At 38.0% G+C, this 22,682-nt stretch overlaps 1 protein-coding gene across 2 annotated transcripts; it reads right to left on the reverse strand.

The window, feature by feature from the left end:
• Window positions 1-5,117: 5,117 nt before the first annotated feature.
• Window positions 5,118-20,440, reverse strand: cdca7b (cell division cycle associated 7b). Of its 2 annotated transcripts, XM_062990811.1 has the most exons (10): window positions 20,376-20,440; window positions 16,946-17,074; window positions 15,652-15,783; window positions 15,186-15,566; window positions 15,038-15,100; window positions 13,159-13,329; window positions 12,921-13,067; window positions 9,027-9,176; window positions 7,706-7,842; window positions 5,118-6,304 (listed from the first exon to the last, which is right to left on the reverse strand). In XM_062990811.1, exons 1-10 carry the CDS (start codon window positions 20,391-20,393, stop codon window positions 6,265-6,267), a joined length of 1,368 nt encoding a protein of 455 aa, XP_062846881.1. In that variant the 5' UTR covers window positions 20,394-20,440; the 3' UTR covers window positions 5,118-6,264. The 2 variants fall into 2 exon arrangements, with proteins under 2 accessions (XP_062846881.1, XP_062846882.1); XM_062990812.1 differs by lacking the exon at window positions 5,118-6,304 and having other exon boundaries at window positions 7,760-7,842; window positions 9,027-9,171.
• Window positions 20,441-22,682: the final 2,242 nt, after the last annotated feature.

The following is a 22,682-nucleotide window of genomic DNA, read 5'->3' on the forward strand; positions in this document are numbered from 1 at the left end:
CAGCAGAGATGATATCCTAGCAAGAGAAAACATAAATGCAGGCAAAAATATTTTTTATTTCTCATTATAAGATTATAACCTTTTATTCTTTGGATTGCTCCTTCTGTGCACTTTGGTGCCATTTGTCTGCTGCACACTGACCTTGCTGGCTCACACGCCTCCTCAGACACATATAGCCAGTGGCGGATTCTTACAGAGAGCCTTATATGCTCAGTTGAAACAAAAAATACTTATAAAACAATGCAGAAGTCGATAATATCTAGTTTGACAGATTTTTCATTAGCACAGTGTATTGGCATTTTGTTCATTAAGGGTTCTTTGAAAAAAGAAATATTTTTTAGGTCATAATGAGAAATATAAGAAGCATTTGCCTTTATGTGGGATGTTTTATAGTGGCACCGACCTCTCTTTGTGTTCTCCAACCTGCAGACTGTTCAGTGTGATATTCTTACATTTACACTGATCTAAAAAAAAATCAATAATGGTAAAACACAATACATACAAAAGGAATTTAAAGCACATAAGATGTAAGATGTTTATAAAGTAATACATTCCTATGAGTAGATGGTAGGCATTGGGATAAAAGGGAAAAAAGGTGGAGGCAAAAAAAACAAATTGGCTTCCTAATATTTGCTTGTGTGTGAAATGAAAGCAATACTATAAAGACAATCCTAGTAAAACATGTTTACATTAGTATGAGGCAGAGTAGACTACTCTATATGGCCAAAAGTATTCGGACACCTGACATCCTGTTTCAAAAACAGATAGTATTAAAATAGAGTGACCTCTGTGTGATCTTTTAACAGCCACTCTTCTTAGAAGGCTTTTCACAGGACTTTTGAGTAAGTCTGTTGGAATTTGTGCCCATTCAGTGAAAAGAGCATTTATGTGGCTGGGTACTGATGTTGATGGGTACTTACTTGATTGACGTTCCAGTTTGATTGGGGCTGAGGTCATGGCTCTGTGCGGGTCACTGGAGTTTCTTTAAACCAAGCTATGGCTGATACACATAAATTTAAGGATTATGAGGCGTGTCCCAGTACTTTTGTCCATATATTTATACGTACATGCATACATACATACATACATACGCGTGTGTATATAAATATAAACAGCCGGAGAGGTCTTTTGCATCTCAGAGTCATATAAACTGTCCTACAATGCCTTAACACAGAGTGCAGTACCACTCCATGATGAATGAGTGAGTGGGGGTGGTTTTTGGGAAGAGACGGGGGTCTCCGGCTAAGAAAAAAATCATGTACAGTTGCACATGGCTGACCACGTACTTCTTTTATATTACAGTAAACACTGTGGCCAGTTAGCAAGTCATTTTTAATCTGGATCAAAGGTTTCTCAGTATGAATTTTCATTTCACAGTTATTTCTCTCCTGATTTTAATAATAATAATAAGACACACAAATGTTATTTTCATAATGTCAGTGTCGTTCAGGTAACTTGCTCTACATTGCTTCTACAACTGCGACCATCTTCTGCTTCTTCTCGTTGGCAGATTAAAGCCCGTATAGTTAGTTTGGTGTTCTTTAATGTTATCTGATAGTGTTTTTATTTGTGGAAATTGTGATGGATGTGTTTTTTTCTTTCTTTTATTTAACCCTTATTGCTCCATTCTGTTACCACATACTGTCTATAGTAGATCGCTAATTTATTATTTATCCTTATTTCCAGATTCGCTCTTACTGATGTGTATTGTATGCTGTGAGTCAGAGATTATGTGCAGCATGTTTTATTTCTGCTATAGCAATGATTTATTTCTATTTCTGATCTTTTTATAAATATAACCATAACTTTTAATTTATAAATTCTTCTCTCATGTAATAATGTGTTTTAAAGAGAAAAAAAGAAATTATTAATATCAAACAATTTAAATGTTTTGGTAATATTTTGTGCGGCGAGCGTTTTTGTTTTTCATTAAGATTTTCTAGTGGCATCTCATTTGTAAATCCTTTTCTAAGTGTTGTTTTGTCTTCATAACATTTACTATTTTTGTTGTCCTGGATAGCCTACAAGGCTGCAGTCTATTGATATTTTTAAAATAACTTTGTACAAATGTGTTATGTTAATAGGTAAAAGTCATTTTTGCCTGCATAACACTATTCATTAAAAATGAATAAATCAGTCTTCAGGATGCTGTGTACTTTATATAACATACAAAAGCTTTTAAATCCACAAATCTATGCTACTGTACCGGCGGTTTACATGTCAGCAGTGCTGAGTGAATTCGGACTGAAGCTACACGGCTGCTGCGTGTGATAAGGCTGATTAAACAAAAGACTTTGACCCTAGTGCAGGGTGCAAACACAGCCTTCAGCAGACACAATTTTCCCTTTACTTGTTTTTACCACAACTATATCCTGGTCAGGGTGATGGTGGGTCCAGCTTCCCTGGAATCACTGACCGCAGTGCAGCACAGACCCCGAACATGATGCCAATACATAACAGGGCCTCTGCTATCATTTGTACAACCCACCTCAGATGTGCAGATGTTATGCTAGTACACCACTGCTGAGATTCAGGGTTGGATCACAGTGGTACTACTGGCTGGCTGGGCATCTATACAGACATTGGCTATAAGAGAAGGATAGGTAATGGCCAAAACCCTGCAATGGATTGGTGCACTGCTTTGCTCCCAGTGTTTCCTTGTGGAACTGGGTTTTCTGTGACCCTGACCAGGATAAAGCATCATTTAAAAAAAAAGGAATTTAAAAACAACATTGGGGGGCTTTGTTGCATGAACTGTGTGTTTAAGGTCCTGACCCTGTATGTCAGTAGAATTCATCAGGACTGACCCAGCTACTCCAAAACATTGTTTGATTGCCGTTGATTGTCATTTTGTTTAATGACTTAGTGGGTAGTACTGTCGCCTCACAGCAAGAAGATCCTGGGTTCGATTCCCAGATGGCTCTTAAAGCTTTGTCTTTTAGGATTTTGTAGTTTGTTTGTTTATTAGGATTTGTTTGTTTATCATGTTTTACACTTCGGTTACATTCATGACAGAAACGGTAGTTACTCATTACACAAGATTCATCAGTTCACAAGGTTATATCGAACACAGTCATGGACAATTTTGTATCTCCAGTTAACCTCACTTGCATGTCTTTGGACTGTGGGAGGAAACCGAAGCACCTGGAGTAAACCCACGCAGACACGGGGAGAACATGCAAACTCCACACAAAAAGGACCTGGACCGCCCAACCAGGGGATTGAACCCAGGACCTTCTTGCTGTGAGGCGACAGTGCTACCCACTTAGCCACCATGCCACCCATAGTAGAAAGTACAATTCATTGATTTGTCAGCTTTTGTATGCCATATTCACTGTGGGTATTAATGTGATATGTTACTTTGAGGTTTTGGTTTGATGATAAATAGAATTTGCTCTATATACTTCCAACAGTAGGCATCCAGGGGGTATCCTTATCGAAGAGGCAGTGGTTCTACTCCGAGCTTCTCACCAATTACAGAGAGTATGCCCAACAACTTGCCAGAGAAACCTCATTTCGACCACTTGACCATAGGTAAGGGTGAAGGATAGTGAGAGCTTAAGGGCAGTAAGTAGCAATCAGAAAGTCACTAGTTCAATCTGCCACTGTTGGCCAACTTGAGCAAGGCCCTTAACCCTCAATAGCTCACATTGTATTGTCACAGTTGTAAGGTGCTAGGGCAGTGGTAGCTCAACAGTTCATGTGCTTGACTAGTAATCAGAAAGTTGTGGGTTCAAGCCCACCCCCACCAAGCTCCTACTGTTGGGCCCCTGAGTAAGGCTTTTAACCCTTAAATTGTATTAAGTCATAACTGTAAGCCACTTAGGATAATAGCATTTGCTAAATGCCAGAAATGTAAATGTAAGGTTTGCATACTGCCAATGCTGCAACCTACAGTCGATCTCACAATGCCATTTTTAAATATCACGTAAACAAGACCCAAGAGCAGAGACAATTAAAGCAAACAGGATGCACCTGACTCTAATATACACACGCTGTGTATATGCACTACATGGCCAAAAGTATCTGGACATCCTTCGTAATTATTAAGTTAGGTGTTTTGGCTACAAGTCCCTTTGATGTTTCAGCACAATATGAAACAACCTCCACCCTAATCTCCAATGCTGCATCTAACCTTACATTTATTTGAATGTCATTTTTAAAAAGTGTCCTTAAGACTTCAAAATGATGAATGTGATTTACATATGCAAAACCTAAAAAATAATACACTGATCAGCCATAACATTAAAACCACCTCCTTGTTTCTACACTCACTGTCCATTTTATCAGCTCCACTTGCCATATGGCAAGTCCATCTGTTTCTCTGCATGCTTTGTTACCCCCCTTTCATGCTGTTTTTCAAGGGTCAGGACCACTACAGAGCAGGTATTATTTGGGTGGTGGATCATTCTCAGCACTGCAGTGACACTGACATGGGGGTGGTGTGTTAGTGTGTGTTGTGCTGGTATGAGTGGATAAGATACAGCAGCGCTGCTGGAGTTTTTAAACACCTCACCGTCACTGCTAGACTAAGAATAGTCCACTAACCAAAAAAAATATCCAGCCAACCGTGCCCCATGGGCAGAGTCCTGTGACCACTGATGAAGGTCTAGAAGATGACCAACTCAAACAGCAGCAGTAGATGAGCGATCGTCTCTGACTTTACATCTACAAGGTGGACCAACTAGGTAGGAGTGCCTAATAGAGTGGACAGTGAGTGGACACGGTATTTAAAAACTCCAGCAGCACTGCCGTGTCTGATCCACTCATCCAGCACAACACACACTAACACCACCACCATGTCATTGTCACTGCAGTGCTGAGAATGATCCACCACCTAAATAATACCTGCTCTGTGGTGGTTGTGTGGGGGTCCTGACCGTTGAAGAACAGGGTCTAACAGAAATAGATGGACTACAGTCAGTAATTGTAGAACTACAAAGTTATCCTATATAGTAAGTGTAGCTGATAAAATGAACAGTGTCTGTAGAAAGAAGGAGGTGGTTTTAATGTTATGGCTGATCAGTGTAAATATTTTAATTAGTTCACCATAGTGCAATGCCCTGTGAAAGTCTACTTATTCATACATGAACAGTAAATGATATTCCAGACAATAATGTGATAATGGTATTTATTAAAAGCACAACTATAATTTTACAAAACAAGTAATGTAAGAGCAAACATGCAGATTTGGATGCAAAGTAAAAGTGATGCTTCATAATGAATATTTTAGATATAAAGGAAACAAAAAGGTTGTTGCTAAATTTTACATATTACAGTACAAATGAGAAATACAGTACAAATATCTGTTCAGTCTATTCCCTCTATGTTGATCGTTAAGGAAAAAATATATACTTTATCAACCTAACCTAAACCTATTTATCAATCAGCTAAAATTATTTAAATGTGCTGTTAAAAGGCACTTCAAATCCAGTGTCACTGCTTAAAACAAAAAGTGCTAAAAAATGGTAAGGGTTGATCTTGGTGCTAAACCACTGTAGCAAAATGAGTTTTGCTTCTAAAACCCTATTCAAATTAGTTTAGTTTTTGAATTTTAAAAACGCGTTTTAATAGGCTGCATTTGACAGGAATACAACTGAGTTTATCAAATGGTTGAGCAGCAATTGAAGATCAAAAAGCCATGCAAAGTGACTCAGTGAAGTGAGTCTTCATAGAGCTCAGCATGACAAAATGTGCATTAAAATGTCAGACATTTCAATCCAGCTAATTTTGTTGGGAAGGTTGAAAAAAACAAACATGGCAACACAGACAAAAATGCAATGGCGAGCAAAGCATGGGATACTTCAGGTCCCTGTGTACAATGTGTATAATCCTATCTAAATAGGGCTGCAATCAGTTTAAACATAGTAAAACATGAACCAATCTTAAAATCCTTTGAAGCTCAAATCAAAAAGACTTCAAAGTTTCAGTCAGACAAATATGTGGTCTTGTTAGACTTAAATCTGTATATATTGATTTGCGCAAATCATATGTCTAGGTATTCTGCCTAGTAAGCAATGCACACTTAGCTGAAAATTTAAGGTGAATCGATAAAAGATCAGCTCAGATCAGCTTTGTAATTAGTAAAATATACATAGATATTGATCTGTTGTTTATCTGTAGACTGTCATATAAAATCAACAAATATATGTGCAAATTAAAATACAGAGCAAGTGTGATAAATGTTTGAAACAACATGTAACACAAAAATAGGGGGGCTTTTATCTTATCGCTCTTGAGAATGACATCATGTGATCAGTTCCTCTACTCACAAACCGGACTTAAATCTAGATTCTTCTGTAGACTGTAAAAGACAAAAGCATGATTATACATTAATGATCAGTAACATTTAACATGCAATATACTACATGTGAACTAAGGCATGTTTACAGTCCCAGGTTTTGTTCTGCATATAAATGGCTGAAGTAGCCAAAAAGTCATGCAGGCATATGGCTACAAGTTCAGTTAGACTGGAGAAAGACTGATTACAAAAGATTCATAATGCAAACAAAAATTTTTGGTTTCTTTTCTTTCAGAAGATAAGTAGATTTTTTTTTCTCTTTTTCTCTGATTTTTCCCCTAATTTAGTCGTATCCATTTACCCTGATTGTGTTACGCTTCACCTCTACCGATACATCCCTCCACTGCTGACTGAGAAGCTTCGCAGTACCGACTGCATCTTTTCACCTGCACAAGGTAAGTTCATATACAAATCAGCCTTGTGCACGGAGAGCCACTCCCTGATCAGCATTATTCCTCAACTCTGTGCAGGCGCCATCAATCGGCCAGCAGAGGTCGTAATTGCACCAGTTATGAGGAACCCTGGTCCGGCTTGTCCCACCCTATGAACAACAGCCAATTGTTGTTCATGTAGCCGCCCAGCCCAGCCAGATGGCAGAGCTGAGACTCGATACAATGTATTCGAAATCCCAGCTCTGGTGTGCTAGCATGTTTTACCGCTGCATCACCTGAGTGACGAGCAGTACGATTTTGACTAGCCATGGTCACGTTGTGTACTTATTCAAGATGATTAGATCACAGGTAGAACTAGAATACCAAGTTTTACTCTGATTGATGTAGGAGATTGTGTTACACATGTCACATTAGAAGATAGAAGCCTTGCCACTTTAGTGCAATACTACAAACAATAATTATTTGTATTTAAGGTAAAAAAAAAGTGGTGGTTTATATTTCATAATACCTTATAATTCCTTATTTCAATTCACAAGCATTACACACCAAACTTAAAGACTCACTTTGAGGCTAACAGACCACCGCATATTTTGTGGCCTGACATTATAGAAAAAACACTTAATTTTTTTTCCCCAATTTTCCTACCAAACTCGTCGTATCCAATTGCCAGATTGCATTATGCTTCCCCCTCTACTGATGCTGATCTCCACTCCTGACTGAGGAGAGCCGTGACTAACACACGCTCCCTCTGACACGTGTGCAGTAGCCGACTGCATCTTTTCACCTGCACGAGGCGAGTTCATATGTGGATTAGCTTTGTGTACTTTTGCCATAAACCAGACAGCAGAGGTCACAACTGCATCAGTTATATCCCCTTTGGCACACCCCCTGCAAACCAGTGTTTGTGTAGGCACCCAGTCTGCCAGTAGTAGAACCACTTTCATTTTTGACCACTAATCTGACCTTCAATTTTACAAAGCATGAGAACGAGATAAGAATAAAGTGGACATACCTCTCCAAGTATTCCTTTACACTGTCAAAGCCGTAATGTTTGGCTAGGTGGGTAAGGGCACCGGTAGCACATCGTCCGTCTCGTTTGCGACACAGGCTGCAGTTGCAAATTCCCCGACAGAGAGGACACTCCCATGTCTAAACACACGAAACAAAACACACCCCCATTAGGGTAAATAAATCAGTTAATGCATTCTTAAAATATCAAAGGATTTAAACACGTTTTTATGTGTTGATAATTATGTGCGTATTTATTTTTTAGAAATCCTGCTACACCTCTGTGTCTGTCCTGCATTGTGGCCTGAATACATTTTAGTTCTTGCACCCATGATCACTCACTCACTGTGTGTACTACTCTGATGAAACCACGGCTCACTAATTGAGCTAGGAGAAGAAGCTCAAGATAAATAAAACTAAATATCATATTATATTTATAATATTATTGTGTACATATTAATGTAGTACCAGTGGATATATCCACTTTCAATTCACACACAAGTAGAAAAATGCTCCGGGAGGCTGCCAAGAGGGTTACAGCATCATTAAATGAGCTGCAGGAATTTCTGGCAAGTACTCGCTGTGTACTACATGTGCCAACAATTTACCAGATTCTTCAAATGTGGCATTGAAAAAAATCCAAGCCCAACTATATTTTGCAAAAACCTTCATCAAATCTGCCAAAAGAATGTGGGAAAATGTGTTATGGTCTGATGAGACTAAGGTTAAACTTAACTACAAGTATGTTTAGCGCAAAAAACACTATGCATCACCAAAAGAACTCCATACCCACAGTGAAGCATGGTGGTGGCGGCAGCATTATGCTTTGTGGTTGTTGTTCTTCAGCTAGAACTGGGGCTTTCGTCAAAGTGAAATGAATTATAAACAGTTTCAAATATCAGTCAATTTTGGCACATAACCTGCAGGCTTCTGCTAAAAAGCTGAAGATGAAGAGGAATTCAACCTTATAGAACAACACTGAACCAAAGCATACCTCCACACCAACAAGAAATGGCTTCACCAGAAGAGCAAAGTTTTGGAATGGCCTAATTAGAGCCCTGACCTGAATCCAATTTATAATTTGTGGGGTGACCTGAAGAGGGCTGTGCACTTGTAAATTGGTCTGGGAACTCATAGATTTTTTTCCCATATAAATTAATAGTAATTGCTTCTTTAATAGACATCATTTCTACCACTACTATGAAATGTTTAATAGAAACACTATACTTTAAGAAAGCTGGTGCCCCCTTACTGTTAAATGTTGTGCTTCATAAATACCTGACTAACCCAAAGAAACATGCAGATGAACAGGAAAGAATACTTACAGGGTCTAGTAGGGCCGTACGGACGTCCTCTCCATAGCGGTTACGTAAGCAGGGTCCACAGAACTGCCCTTTGACCCCCTGACAGTATGGGTTCCTGCACTCTGTCTTGGTGTCTAGAGTCTTCTGTCTGCACTGGTGACATGTACTGCCCTGAAGAAAACAACATTCTAATGTTAGTCAATTGAAAGTCAAAATGTGTGAAAAGATTTTCCATTTCTCTTGTTCCCTAAGGGTAACATTTCTACGGCCATTGACATGACAGATGTATGTCGTATGAAGGGAGTTTAAAAGGTTTAAAAACACATTTTAAAACTAAACTATAGTCTTTATGGACAGCACAGAGCTGAAACCAGGGGTACTGCTTACACTTTAGGTCAAAATTACAAAAAGTTAGGTGGACTATCATACACAAAATAGGAAATACCACTAGAGTGATGGCAGTTTAATAATTAACATGAACAGTAGTGTAATAATGCAATGTTTCGAAATATTACACAGCAATATTGGCACAGCTTAACAATGAATTTAACTACCTGCCATAATCTTTAACTGTCAACATCCCCTGAACACATCATCCTTATTTTGCTTGGGAAATAAAATGAGGCTTTGGAACAATGTGGACATGCATGGAGTGCATCCTATGTTTACCAACAGAAAAAATGACCACCCACAGTAAGCCATTAATAATCCTATTACTGTCCTGCCAAAAATCTGCATCTTATTTTTCAGCTCAACAAAAGCACCATGCAGCCACTGCCATGATTATCCACGGTCATTAAACTCTTATAAGAAATAAAACACATAATAATTAGAGAACACAGATTTATCAGTAAATATCCTTATTTATGAAACATCACTCTGTCTAGAGTAAACCATAATTATGTTTTGTATTTGCAGCAGAGTGAAAACCTAGACTTTAATCACTCTCTATGAGGAATTTCACATATTCTTGTTGTTACAAGTTTCAAAAACTAGCAGTGGACTAAATTGCTGTGTGTGAGCGTGTTGTGCAAAGGGTGGATTGTCATTCTATCTGGGGTGGATCAGCAGCATAAAAACAAAGCACAAACAAAAAATGGCCAAATTTACATTCGTTACAATTGTACTTTTTACATCATAAACACACATTATTCATGTATGTAAAGAAAAAATTTAAATGCTTGGATTGTATTCAGTCACTCTGGATAAAAGCTGCTAAAAAACATAAATTTTTTACATTTATTTCACATACACAGTGCTTAGATACTGTATTTTTACATGTGGTCCCAGGTCTATTCATTCATTATTTAGATGAATAAAAAAATAAGCACAAATAAAGTATTTTATTTATTAAGAGAAATAACAAAGGGAAACTTTGTCATAATTTGTGTTCAATATCATTTTGTTTAAATAAAAAAAAAAAAAAAAATAATAATAATAATAATTCGGGAAACAATCGTATCGTGAACCCAGTATTGTGAATCGCCTCGCATCGTGGGTAAAGTGTATCGTTACATCCCTATAAATATAAATAAACCATTTTTTGAGCTAAAAAGCTTCAATCACAGTAAAAGAACAGAACTGAAATATCTTACAAGTACAGGCAAAGACTCTTTTGAAAAAACCTTGACTTGACACTATTCATGTATGTAAAGAAAAAAATTAAATACTAATGACACTTTGCCACCACTGGGCCATTGAGCCTTAATTGCTTGGATTGTATTCAGTCACTCTGGATAAAAGCTGCTAAAAAACGTCAATTTTTTACATTTTTCACATTCACAGTGCTCAGATACTGTATTTTTACATGTGGTTCCGGGTCTATCAGTCTTATATCGTAGTAGTAGCACAGTAGTAGCCTAATGGGTAGAGCTTTGGGCTATAAATCAGAAGACTGTCGGTTTAAATCCAAATTCTGCTATGCAGCCATTGTTGGGCCCCTGAGCAAGGCCCTTAACCAGGTGTGCTTCAGGGGCACCGTACAATGTCTGACCCTGCGCACTGACCCCAGCTTCCAAAACAAGATTGAATACGTGGAAAAAGAATTTTGTTATACTGCACTTGTACACACAAGTACAGTATATACAGTGGGGCCAAAAAGTATTTAGTCAGCCACTGATTGTGCAGGTTCTTCTACTTAGAAAGATGAGAGAGGTCTGTAATTTTCATCATAGGTACACTTCAACTATGAGAGACAAAATGAGAAAAAAAAATCCAGGAAATTACATTGTAGGATTTTTAAAGAATTTATTTGTAAATTATGGTGGAAAATAAGTATTTGGTCAATAACAAACAAGCAAGATTTCTGGCTCTCACAGACCTGTAACTTCTTCTTTAAGAAGCTCTTCTGTCCTCCACTCGTTACCTGTATTAATGGCACCGGTTTGACCTCGTTATCTGTATAAAAGACACTTGTCCACAGCCTCAAACAGTCAGACTCCAAACTCAACCATGGACAAGACCAAAGAGCTGTCGAAGGACACCAGGAAGAAAATTGTAGACCTGCACCAGGCTGGGAAGAGTGAATCTACAATAGGCAAGCAGGTTGGTGTGAATAAATCAACTGTGGGAGCAATTGTAAGAAAATGGAAGACATACAAGACCATTGATAATCTCCCTTGGGGTCAAAATGATCATGAGAACGGTGAGCAAAAATCCCAGAACTACACGGAGGGACTTGATGAATGACCTGCAGAGAGCTGGGACCAAAGTAACAAAGGCTACCATCAGTAACACACTACGCCGAGAGGGACTCAAATCCTGCCGTGCCAGGCGTGTCCCCCTGCTTAAGCCAGTACATGTCCAGGCCCATCTGAAGTTTGCCAGAGAGCATATGGATGATCCAGAAGAGGATTGGGAGAATATCATGTGGTCAGATGAAACCAAAATGGAACTTTTTGGTAAAAACTCAACTCGTCGTGTTTGGAGGAAGAAGAATACCGAGTTGCATCCCAAGAACACCATACCTACTGTGAAGCATGGGGGTGGAAACATCATGCTTTGGGGCTGTTTTTCTGCAAAGGGGACAGGACGACTGATCCGTGTTAAGGGAAGAATGAACGGGACCATGTATCGTGAGATTTTAAGCCAAAACCTCCTTCCATCAGTGAGAGCATTGAAGATGGAACGTGGCTGGGTCTTGCAGCATGACAATGATCCCAAACACACCGCTCGGGCAACGAAGGAGTGGCTCCGTAAAAAGCATTTCAAGGTCCTAGAGTGGCCTAGCCAGTCTCCAGACCTCAACCCCATAGAAAATTTGTGGAGTCCGTGTTGCCCAGCGACAGCCCCAAAACATCACTGCTCTAGAGGAGATCTGCATGGAGGAATGGGCCAAAATACCAGCTACAGTGTGTGCAAACCTGGTGAAGACTTACAGGAAACGTTTGACCTCGGTCATTGCCAACAAACGTTATGTTACAAAGTATTGAGTTGAACTTTTGTTATTGACCAAATACTTATTTTCCACCATAATTTACAAATAAATTCTTTAAAAATCCTACAATGTGATTTCCTGGATTTTTTTCCCTCATTTTGTCTCTCATAGTTGAAGTGTACCTATGATGAAAATTACAGACCTCTCTCATCTTTCTAAGTAGGAGAACTTGCACAATCAGTGGCTGACTAAATACTTTTTGGCCCCACTGTACATCTTATATAAGTAAGAAATCTGATCATTGTTTTTGTATTCTCTTGAGAAGGACTCGTTGTTTTAGCCACATGTAGTCTTTGTCTGTCTTTCTTATATTTAGGACATTTAGCCTGGATGTGTTTTATAATAAGATAATTGTGGACATTCGAATAAATCAAAATTACCCAAGCAAAGACCATCCCATGTTAAACTAATACATGGTGTACAAATCATTTCTACTGTCTGTATTACATAGTAACATGAGCATCCTCATCCAAACTCACATTTTCTTTATCCAGAATTTTGTCTTTAGCACGGTCAGCCACATTGTCCAGCTCCTCCTCTATAATGTCCTCAGGCATTCGCACAGAACTGCGCTTTCTGTACTTCCTTTTTGGAGAGTGCATGTTTCCTCGCAAGTCCTCATCAACCTGTGTGGAGGGCATTAAACTTTGAAATAAAGGAAATAATAAGGAATACTGACAGACTTCTAAAACAGTGCATAAAAGTATGAGTGATTACCTCCAGCAGTTTATTTAGGTCTATTTCCACACTCTTTCTTGGTTGAGAGGCATTAACTGGCTCCTGCTCCAGACCGAAATGCTCAGGGGGTCTGGCCTTTCGGCTCGGGTTCCTCCTCTCGCTCTGCACTTCAGACACACGCTGTCTTGGAGTTTGTTGCTTTTTCTTCTTCTGTTGTTTAAGAAGAATAAGAAGGTATTAGAGTATTAAATTAAGTGTTTTTGTTGTTTTAAAAGCAGACATTTTCCCTGATTTTTCTCTCAATCATTGTCAATTCCCCATTGCACTTTTCTTGCTGCTTGCACCACCGCCACGCTAGCCCCGGCATACGGATGGTCACCGGCCACATCATTATATGCCTTACCAGCAAGGAAGATAGTACCACTCAGGAGTCAAACATGAGATCTCAGCAGTGGTGGACTAAACCAATATGAAGCTTGCTTAATTATGAACAGTGACACCAATGTTTCAACAGCTTTAAATGTATGAATGACCTGTTGTGGTGAAAAAAGTCCAGTTTACCATAAGGGGATGGTTTTGGTTTTCTACCCAATCTTGGCACTCATTACAAATTACATATGCTCCATGTTATTTGTAATGAGTGCAGTACAACCTTAATTTCTAACTATATAGGCACAGAGCAGTTGCCAGCTCTAGTCAAACAGACTAATACACAAATACAGACAGGAAAGTAGGAGGCATGCCACAAAGTGAAATGACAGATCTTTACATTACCAGCTGTATCCTAGTGGTTAAGGTACTGGGTCAGTAATCAGAAGGTTGCTGGTTCAAGCCCCACCACTGTCAGGTTGCCACTGTTGGGCCCTTTACCCTCAATTGCTTAGATTGTATACCATCACTACTGTTACTCGCTTTGAATAAAAGCTTCCACTTTTCCACAGAAAATGTAAATGTAAACCACCAACACCGCCACCTTAATAAACAAAGTTGTTGTATAAATATCTACCACAAGACAGTTAATAATCGATTCACATGTGTAACGATTCAAATCGGTTTACATGTATAATGAATCGAAATTCACTTTAAACAGTAAAAGGCACTGGCGCTACTCACCTCGTCTGGTTGACGTCACTACAGGGTTGCCAGGTTCTGAATTTTCCAGCCAAATTTATTAATGTGAGGATACTCGATTTGTATTATTCATTTATTTATTTAATGTGGGATTTGTTTTAAAATTTCATTTGTTTTTTTTACACAAAAAGGGAAATGTGCAGGACTGTTTTGCATCGTTTGTAAAAATAAAGGGCATTCATTATTTAGATAAATAAAAAAAATAAGCACAAATAAAAAAAAAAATGTTTTATTTTTTAAGAGAAATAACAAAAGGAAACATAATTTGTCTTCAATATCATTTTGTTTAAATAAAAAAAAATAAAAAATAAAATAAAATAAAATAAAAACCCCAGTATTGTGAATCGCCTCGCATCGTGGGTAGAGTGTATCGTTACATCCCTATAAATATCGTTTTTTGGGGGTCGTTGGGTTTTTGCATACCATTTGCAAACCATTTTTTGCACAAAGAAGCTTCAATCACAGTAAAAGAACAGAACTGAAATATCTTACAAGTGCAGGCAAAGACTCTTTTGAAAAAAAAAACTGACTCAGTTGTGTGGTTATGCACAGTAATAAGCATATCAAATGACCATTTTATTTTTTTATTTGTGTTAGTGTATTGATCAGCCTTCTAGTTTTTCTTCTTCCTTCTCTTAGTTGTACCAATTAAGCCCAAGTGCTTCATGGGATCACCTTTTGGAACTTGCCAGTCAGAAAACTCTTTGAATTGACTTCATGTTAGTATATATGGCTATTTACATGACAGATGTCAGAAAATAGTTGCTCAGACAAATGTAGCACTTACTATGGGTGTAGTCTTTGGGGAGAGTTCAGGTAGTGCACTCAGGTCTGCAAATAACTTTGCAAGCTGCAAACACACAAAAATCTGTTTAAAACATTTGTCCATGTTAAAGTTATTTACTCAAATATTAATATTTAAATATTTTTTTTACCATAGCTTTATTTTCCTGAATATTCTTGGCCCTTTGGCTTAGTACTTGCACAGCTGTCTCAGTTGAATCCTCTTCTACCGACTCAACACCAGCCACATCTGAGCTTTTCTCGATTTTCCTATTTTTCAACACAACAGGATCATCTGCAAGTCCTCCCCTCCTTTTACCGCTTCTTCCCAAAGGCTGATTTCTGACTGGCAACACCCTAGCCTTGTTAAGATTAGAAGACTTTGTTGGCACTTGGCTTTCATGGGCAGAACTTTTTCTGGCAGGAAACCTGAACGCGACACACAATCCTGAACTCCGCTTCTTTTGTGGAGCTGGATTATCGTCATCAGAATAGAAGCCGATGTCATCACTGTCGTTCTCTGACTCCAAAGCCTGCCAGAATATGACAAGAGTAATGAAGAGATACGGATGAGCAGCTTAAAAGCAAAAAGAACAAATAGCTGTAATTAGCACTTACTGTATGGTTCATCCAAGTGCTATGTGCAGAGCTGTCCTCCTTACTGAATCCCTCAAACTCTTCTTCGCTGTCTGTTTCCATAAAGAGCTGAGCCAGCTCATCTGTAATGAACTTCGATCTAAAGCGATGATCCTGGAACAGAATTAGAGACAATTATTTTAATCGTACCTAACATTGAGTGCACAGGTTTGCATGCTTTTAAAAAACAAATTAAAAAAGCATATAAATTATAACATGTTCCTTCGTTGTTAAACAAAAATTATCTTAATTGATGATGATTCTTTTTGGCTGCTCCCTTATTTAGGGGTCGCCACAGCAGATCATTCATCTGCAATTTTTTTCTACACTTTTCCCCCCTTAATCTCCCCAGTCTAATCATTTCCAGTTCCAGATTGTAAATCAGTTGCTGCTTGCACAACCCTCAATCTGATCGAGGAGCGCTGGATTACCATACCACGCCCCTCTGACACGAGTCAAATTTTCAGCAGCTTCTTATGTTCGTTTGTTTATTAGGATTTTAACGTCATGTTTTACACTTTTGGTTACTTTCATGACAGGAAATGGTAGTTACTCATTACACAAGGTTCATCAGTTCACAAGGTTATATCAAACACAGTCATGGACAATTTTGTGTCTCCAATTTACCTCACTTGCATGTTTTTGGACTGTGGGAGGAAACCAGAGCACCCAGAGTAAACCCACGCAGACACGGGGAGAACATGCAAACTCCACACAGAAAGGACCCAGACCGCCCCACCTGGGGATCGAACCCAGGACCTTCTTGCTGTGAGGCGACAGTGCGACAGAGGCGACCGTGCCGCCCCAGCAGCTTCTTATAACCCGTCTGGTTCCCACACACAGCGAGATTTAAATCTGCCAAGTGTGGTGGCCAAAAGTTCGGTGGTACTGGACTGACTGGTCAGGTGGTCACTGGTTCAAACCCTACCACAGCCAAGTTTCCAATGTTGGGCCCCTAGGAAAAGCCCTTAGTCCTCAACTGCTTGCTCATTCAGTGCCAATTGCAAGTCGCTTTGGATAAAAGTGCCTACTAAATGCCATCAATGTAAAAGTTTGTTATGCTACATTACATGATACAGCCCATCCACCCAAAATGCTGTTGCTAAGGGAACAATAAACAAAAATCCTTATATATAATTAACACACATGATGACCCCCAAGAAACTTGCTGTTAAAGAACAGTAGCATCAGAAACTGATTGGTATCAATGATTTAACACTATATTACTTATTTGGAGATTAATACAAAAAATGTAATGCAAGCAGATCGTTCTCACCGGCTTCCAGGAAGACTGTGAGCGGAGGCTATCTCGACTCTCCTCAGAGAACTGTTCCGAAGAGGCACTTCCAAAACCATTAAATTCCTCATCGTCACTCGGACCTTTAAAAATGGCCTCTAAAGATTTCTGAAAATTTTAATCAAAACATTACATTGAATTTAAGTTTAGATACAGGGCTAGAAATTATCTACCAACTACACAACAAATATATGGTTACTGAAATACAGATAGCTGTATTTGCCACAAACTGCACATTTAAAAAATTGACAAGTCAAGAATAATGGAGTTTAGGGCCTTAATACATTCACACAGTTTCACAGAAAAACATTTGCAATTCAATCATACATAATTTTAGAAATAGTAACAATCTGGCTAGACTGGCTTATGAAGACCTAAAGTTGCAATCAGAAATAATCAAACCCCAAAGAAAAAAATTACAACTTTAAGCTAGAATTTTTTTAAATTTTAAAAAGATTCCCGAAACATTACAAATGAGACACCATTCGTAGTTCGAAACAAGGCCTCGCTGTGGAAAAAAAAATGTGTCCAGAAGAGTCAACTGGAAGAAATTTGTATAGGCCTGCAGAGCAATAAATCAAAAATCGAAACCGTTTGGCTCAATGAATCAGCACTTTGTCTGGCAAAAGAAATGTGGGGCTTATGACCAGAAGAATACTCTTCCTACGGTCAAGCATGGAGGTGGGTCAGTGATGAGTGTTGTTGTGTTTTTATCGGCATTATAAGCTCTGTATTTAGAGCCACCTCTATGGCGTGCCATTTGTATGTTTTTTCAGAACACTTTAACTACACGAAAGATGTTTTAAGAGGTTAAGATTACAAGAGATGTTTGAGTTTTATGTTTTTCAGGAATTTTAAAATCTTAGAAGGAGCCGTTTTTCTAAAAATTTATTTTATATCTGATCCAATTAGGTATAGATTTCTGTCCTGGGTAAAAAACTCACATTCACATAGAATATGTTTAATTGGTCAGTGATGATGTGGAGATGTTTAACTGCTGCAGGAACCAGCACTCTTGACAGTATGACTGGCATCATGGATTAAGGAGGAATATTTTGCCTTCTGTAGTGAAACTGAACCTTGGGGGTAATTGGACTTTCCAGCAAGACAACAACCCCAAAGCACACTTTCAACTCATCCAAAGCTTGGTGAAGAAATCAGTCCTGGAATATCCTGGAGTAGCCTTTTCAGTCTCTAGGTTTAAATTTCATAGAAAAAATAAAGAATCCCATAGAAATCCCATAGAAAGCAGTTGCAGAATGAAAGCCATCAAAACTCAAGTTAGCACTTAGCAAAATTACTTATTAGAAGTAACCAAGGCAAAAGGATGTTCCACATAGTATTGAGGCTGGGGTCATTTGTAGAGAACTACAAGTTTTTCATTTATGACAAAAAGACAACGCATCAAAATTGCTTGCATGTATCAAAACTTCTTGTTGTATATTTTCATTTCTACACACATCAACATTATTCTTTTTGTATTTTTCTATAGGACATAATTAATGATGGCATACATTCAATCAACCTTAACTTGTCAGCTAAACCCATTAACCATAGTTACCACTATAACTAGGGTGGGCATTACTGCCCAAATATGTTACGACAGTAATAGTAAATCGTAATTATACTGTTTTTGTTTACATTATTGTATGTTTTCTGCTCTTTCGGACTTCATCATCATGCCTCTAAAATTTCTCATAAATTTGTAGAGACTGCTTTGTTCTCATCAGGATCTAGAGCCTTCCAATAAACACTGGGTACAATACATCTCAGAATACACCCTGAACAGGATGCCAACCCAATACAGGGGACACCACACTTAGCCACTGACTTACTCCACTAAAATGTATAGTAGCCAGTTGACCTACTGACATACTTATTGGTGGAGTATTGTTTGTTTGTTTGTTTTGGTTTATTGCCATATCAGCAACGTATTGGCTATTTTATGGCAAGGATAGGTATTTGAACTGTATAATCTAACATGTTCATATCATTTGTTTTAAATTTAGACCTCCTAAAAAATTAACAATTTTAACTGGAGGAATCCTCTCAAACAGTACTTTTATATTCTTGACGCTGTAAAAATGTCTCTGTTAGTAGAAACCGTAGCGCATTCTAATAAAATATGTTTAATTGTTAGGGGGTTAGCACAGAATTGACAAACTGGTGCCTGCTCACCAACCAGGAGGTGTCAGTGCGTGAGGGCAGTATGGCCTATTTGGCAACGGGTTATAAGCGTCTGGCCTTGTCTATTTAAAAAGTCTCGATTGTGTGAAATACCGATGTTGGGAGTTATTTTATGTAGTTAATTTTACAGATTGCTGGACCACTCTTGTTATTGGAGGAGTAAGGACATTGAGGTACTAAGAGGAAACCCCATATAAACATGGAGAGAAGCATGAACCCAGGTCTGCACTGCCTGCTGTGCCACCTCAAGCAATCTTAACTATAATACTACTACTACAGTATCTAATTTGGGCCATGGCTAAACAAGGTTGGTAAAACTTTTTCTCCAGATGAAACACAAGTTAAAAACACCCTGTTTATCCTACAATGACACCCAGTGGTCAAACAATACTAAAAAAACAATTAAATGGCATTCTTGAAAAATAGAGAAAGGTACATTAAAATAACATACATAATAATACAAACCCAGTGGTAATAGATTTGTATTTTTGTTTATTTTTTACTAACTTGCTTTTTAATGCCTTTAGATTAATAATGCACAGAGTAAAATGTTAGTGTTAGAAGGTACCAAGAATTTTTTGAACAGCAACCACATTAGTATAAAAGATGAGGTGCTGTGTCCCAAACTTCATAGCACTTATTGATCATTTCACTTTAAATGAATGTGATGTGTTGCAATCTAGTGTAAGAAAATATCTACAAGAAGCATTTATATTCCCAAATGGTACATTCTGCAAATTTAAACAGTTTTCGTACAAATGTAAATAATAATAATTTAAAAAACAAAACAGAAGTGTCCACACATTTAACATACTACAAAGCTATATGTGCAAAGACGTTTTGTATTAAGTAAATCGAATAAATCCAACAGAATAAGCAATTCTTTATACATGTTTTTAAAAATCATATTTATTCAAAACCACACAAATAAGAAGGGGAATAAATTGTCGGTGTACAACACAACTTTTGGGAAACTTGCATACACACTACACGCAATTTGAACGCTGCTTTGAAATAAACAATAAATTAACTAAAGTTCATTTAGTTACAATTAGAACTATATTTGACGATATACGCGTTTCGTCAATTTAAGCGGACTGAACAGCGTATTATTTAAATGTTTGTTTAATTAAGTTCACTAGTTAACTTCACGTTGTCTGCATGGGTTAGCAACCCTGCATTAGTTACGCAAAAAACAACCAAATACCGACATTGTGCTCACCTTTGTTGACGCAGACATGTTTCGAACACAACCAAATTCCAAATGTGTCCAATTTTAACGAACTTTTACTCAGACTGCTCGAATATTAAAAGTCCATTCACACAATGGAGAGTTTAAAAAACAATAAGAACTCAAACGCGTGGTGCGGAAATCCAGGGGTGCACGTACAATTACAGAGTTCTAAAAGCTTAATAATTAATGAAATCATTTTACAAAATATACACATTACGATTTTAAATACATAATAATAATTACATTCTAAAAGAAACATAAGCTAAATTCTAAAAAGAGCGATATTTTAAACCTACATTAGCCGACACCCCTTCTCCTCGGGTTCGTTCAGAATGGAACAGTCCACGGCGAAGTCCTTTGTAGTTTCGCGGGAAAATTCTCCACGTTGACCAGACGCGTGATACCAAGGGACACTAAAGACTACCTCAGTGAAACAATTTATTTAAATCATACCCTTCTGGAACAGTCGTGGGAGATGCATTTTTTTAAATGTGTAATATGTACTTTAGTGTCTTGCATAAGTTTTAACCCCCTTTAACGTTTTTGTAGCGTTGCAATGCAAAACTGAAATGCACATGATATAGAGCTATACAAAATAGTCAAAATACATAAACATAACAATAGCTTTTGCATAGCTTTTTACACACATTGCTATAAAACTAGCTAAACTAGTTTCAATTCAACCAGTTGCTATAATTTGTAATAAAAATTAGTAAAATAATGTCCACCTGTGTACAAATGAAGTGTCACTTTAGGCCAAAGGTAAATCCAAAGGAGCATAGAGCAAGGATGGCAGAAGCTGTGAACGGGACGACCATAGCCCAGACACTCCACAGTACTGGGTTGTATGCAAGATGAATGAGAAAAAACATATTACATTCTGATTGAAGTTTGCCAGGGCTTTTTGGAGACACTGTTCTATGATCTGATGAAACCAAATTTCTGCAAAGTTCTAGGTAAAAAAAACCCACTGCTGCTTACTGGCCATCATCATTAACTGACTTATGGTACATATTTTGGTGTCACCAGTATAAGAACACAGGTATTAAGGGAAAGGGTAGGTCAGTGCATAAAGTACTTAACTAGTTATTAGTCACTGGTTCAAGCCCTGACCGGTTTCCCTCCACATTCCCTCCATTGATTGGACTGTATTTAGTCACACTTGCTTTAGATAAAAGTGTCTGCTAAATGCTGTATAATAACTGTATTAAAACATTTGAATAATAATTTTATCTGTGATGAATTATACAAGAAATACTACATAAGTAAAGCTCAGCATAAGAACCCAGTATAAAACCCCACCATAATTGTTCCAGTCTGCAAGAGTCTTAAGACATGGCTCAAAGGTTCACTGTCCAATAGGCATCAACCCTAAGCACATTGGCAAGGTTACACTGGAGTAACTCAAGTAACTCAAGAATTGTAATGTGTTAAAACATTCAAGTCCAGACTTCAGGCCAGCTAAACATCTTTCTGTTCTGAACGTTTGCTTGTTCATCAAGAAGAGCCTTGTGAGGTCGGACACTGACGTTGGACAAGAGGGCCTGGTTCACACTCCTTATTCTAGTGAATTCCAAACGTGTGTGATAAGTTCTCCAGTTATTGAGTCAGCAGAGCGATATTTCTATTTATTTATGCATTTTCTCCCTTTTTCTCCCGATTTAGCGTAGTCAATTTGTCTTCCGCTGCTGTGGATTCCTGATTGCGTTCGAGAAGGGTATATTGCTGCTCACGTGCCCTCTGACACATACGCGAAAGCGGACCTCTTCTTTTACACCCATGCTTCTGCACAGGCGCCTCGATCTGCTAACCAGGGTCCGTGCACAGCATTTAAAGACCCCACCGAGCAGAGCGATTTTTATGCACCTCAGCACTCTGTGACCCCGCTCTGTAACTTAATGTGGTCTGCCAATACATGGCTGAGTTGCTTTGGCTACTTAACACTTCCACTTTTTATTAATACCATTCACAGATGATCATGAAAGATTTAGTACCAAAGAATGTTTACAAACTGACTTTGGCATTCTATGACAGTAGCACGCTGATTATAACATCCCATTTTTTTCCACAAATGTTTGTAAAAGTAGACACCACTTGACAATGACTTGATTTTATACACCTGTGGCAATGGGACTGAATGAAACACCTGAATGTAATGATTAAGAGGTGTGTCCAAATATTTTTTTTTCCATATAGTGTATGTTTATTGACTGCATGCATAGTAGGAATAATAGTTATAGTGGCCTAAAAATTCCCAGGGATTATATATTTAATTTTAGATACTACAAAAAACAT

The sequence above is a fragment of the Trichomycterus rosablanca genome, chromosome 2, assembly GCF_030014385.1.
Source record: "Trichomycterus rosablanca isolate fTriRos1 chromosome 2, fTriRos1.hap1, whole genome shotgun sequence".
Taxonomy (NCBI): domain Eukaryota; kingdom Metazoa; phylum Chordata; class Actinopteri; order Siluriformes; family Trichomycteridae; genus Trichomycterus; species Trichomycterus rosablanca.

Excerpts from the sequence above, each read along its gene's own strand:
- cdca7b (XM_062990811.1), bottom strand. Across the intron at positions 15,567-15,651 it reads GCACTTGGATGAACCATACA|GCTTTGGAGTCAGAGAACGA; the intron begins GTAAGTGCTAAT and ends ATATTCTGGCAG. Across the intron at positions 13,330-15,037 it reads CCCCAAAGACTACACCCATA|AAGAAGAAAAAGCAACAAAC; the intron begins GTAAGTGCTACA and ends CTTAAACAACAG.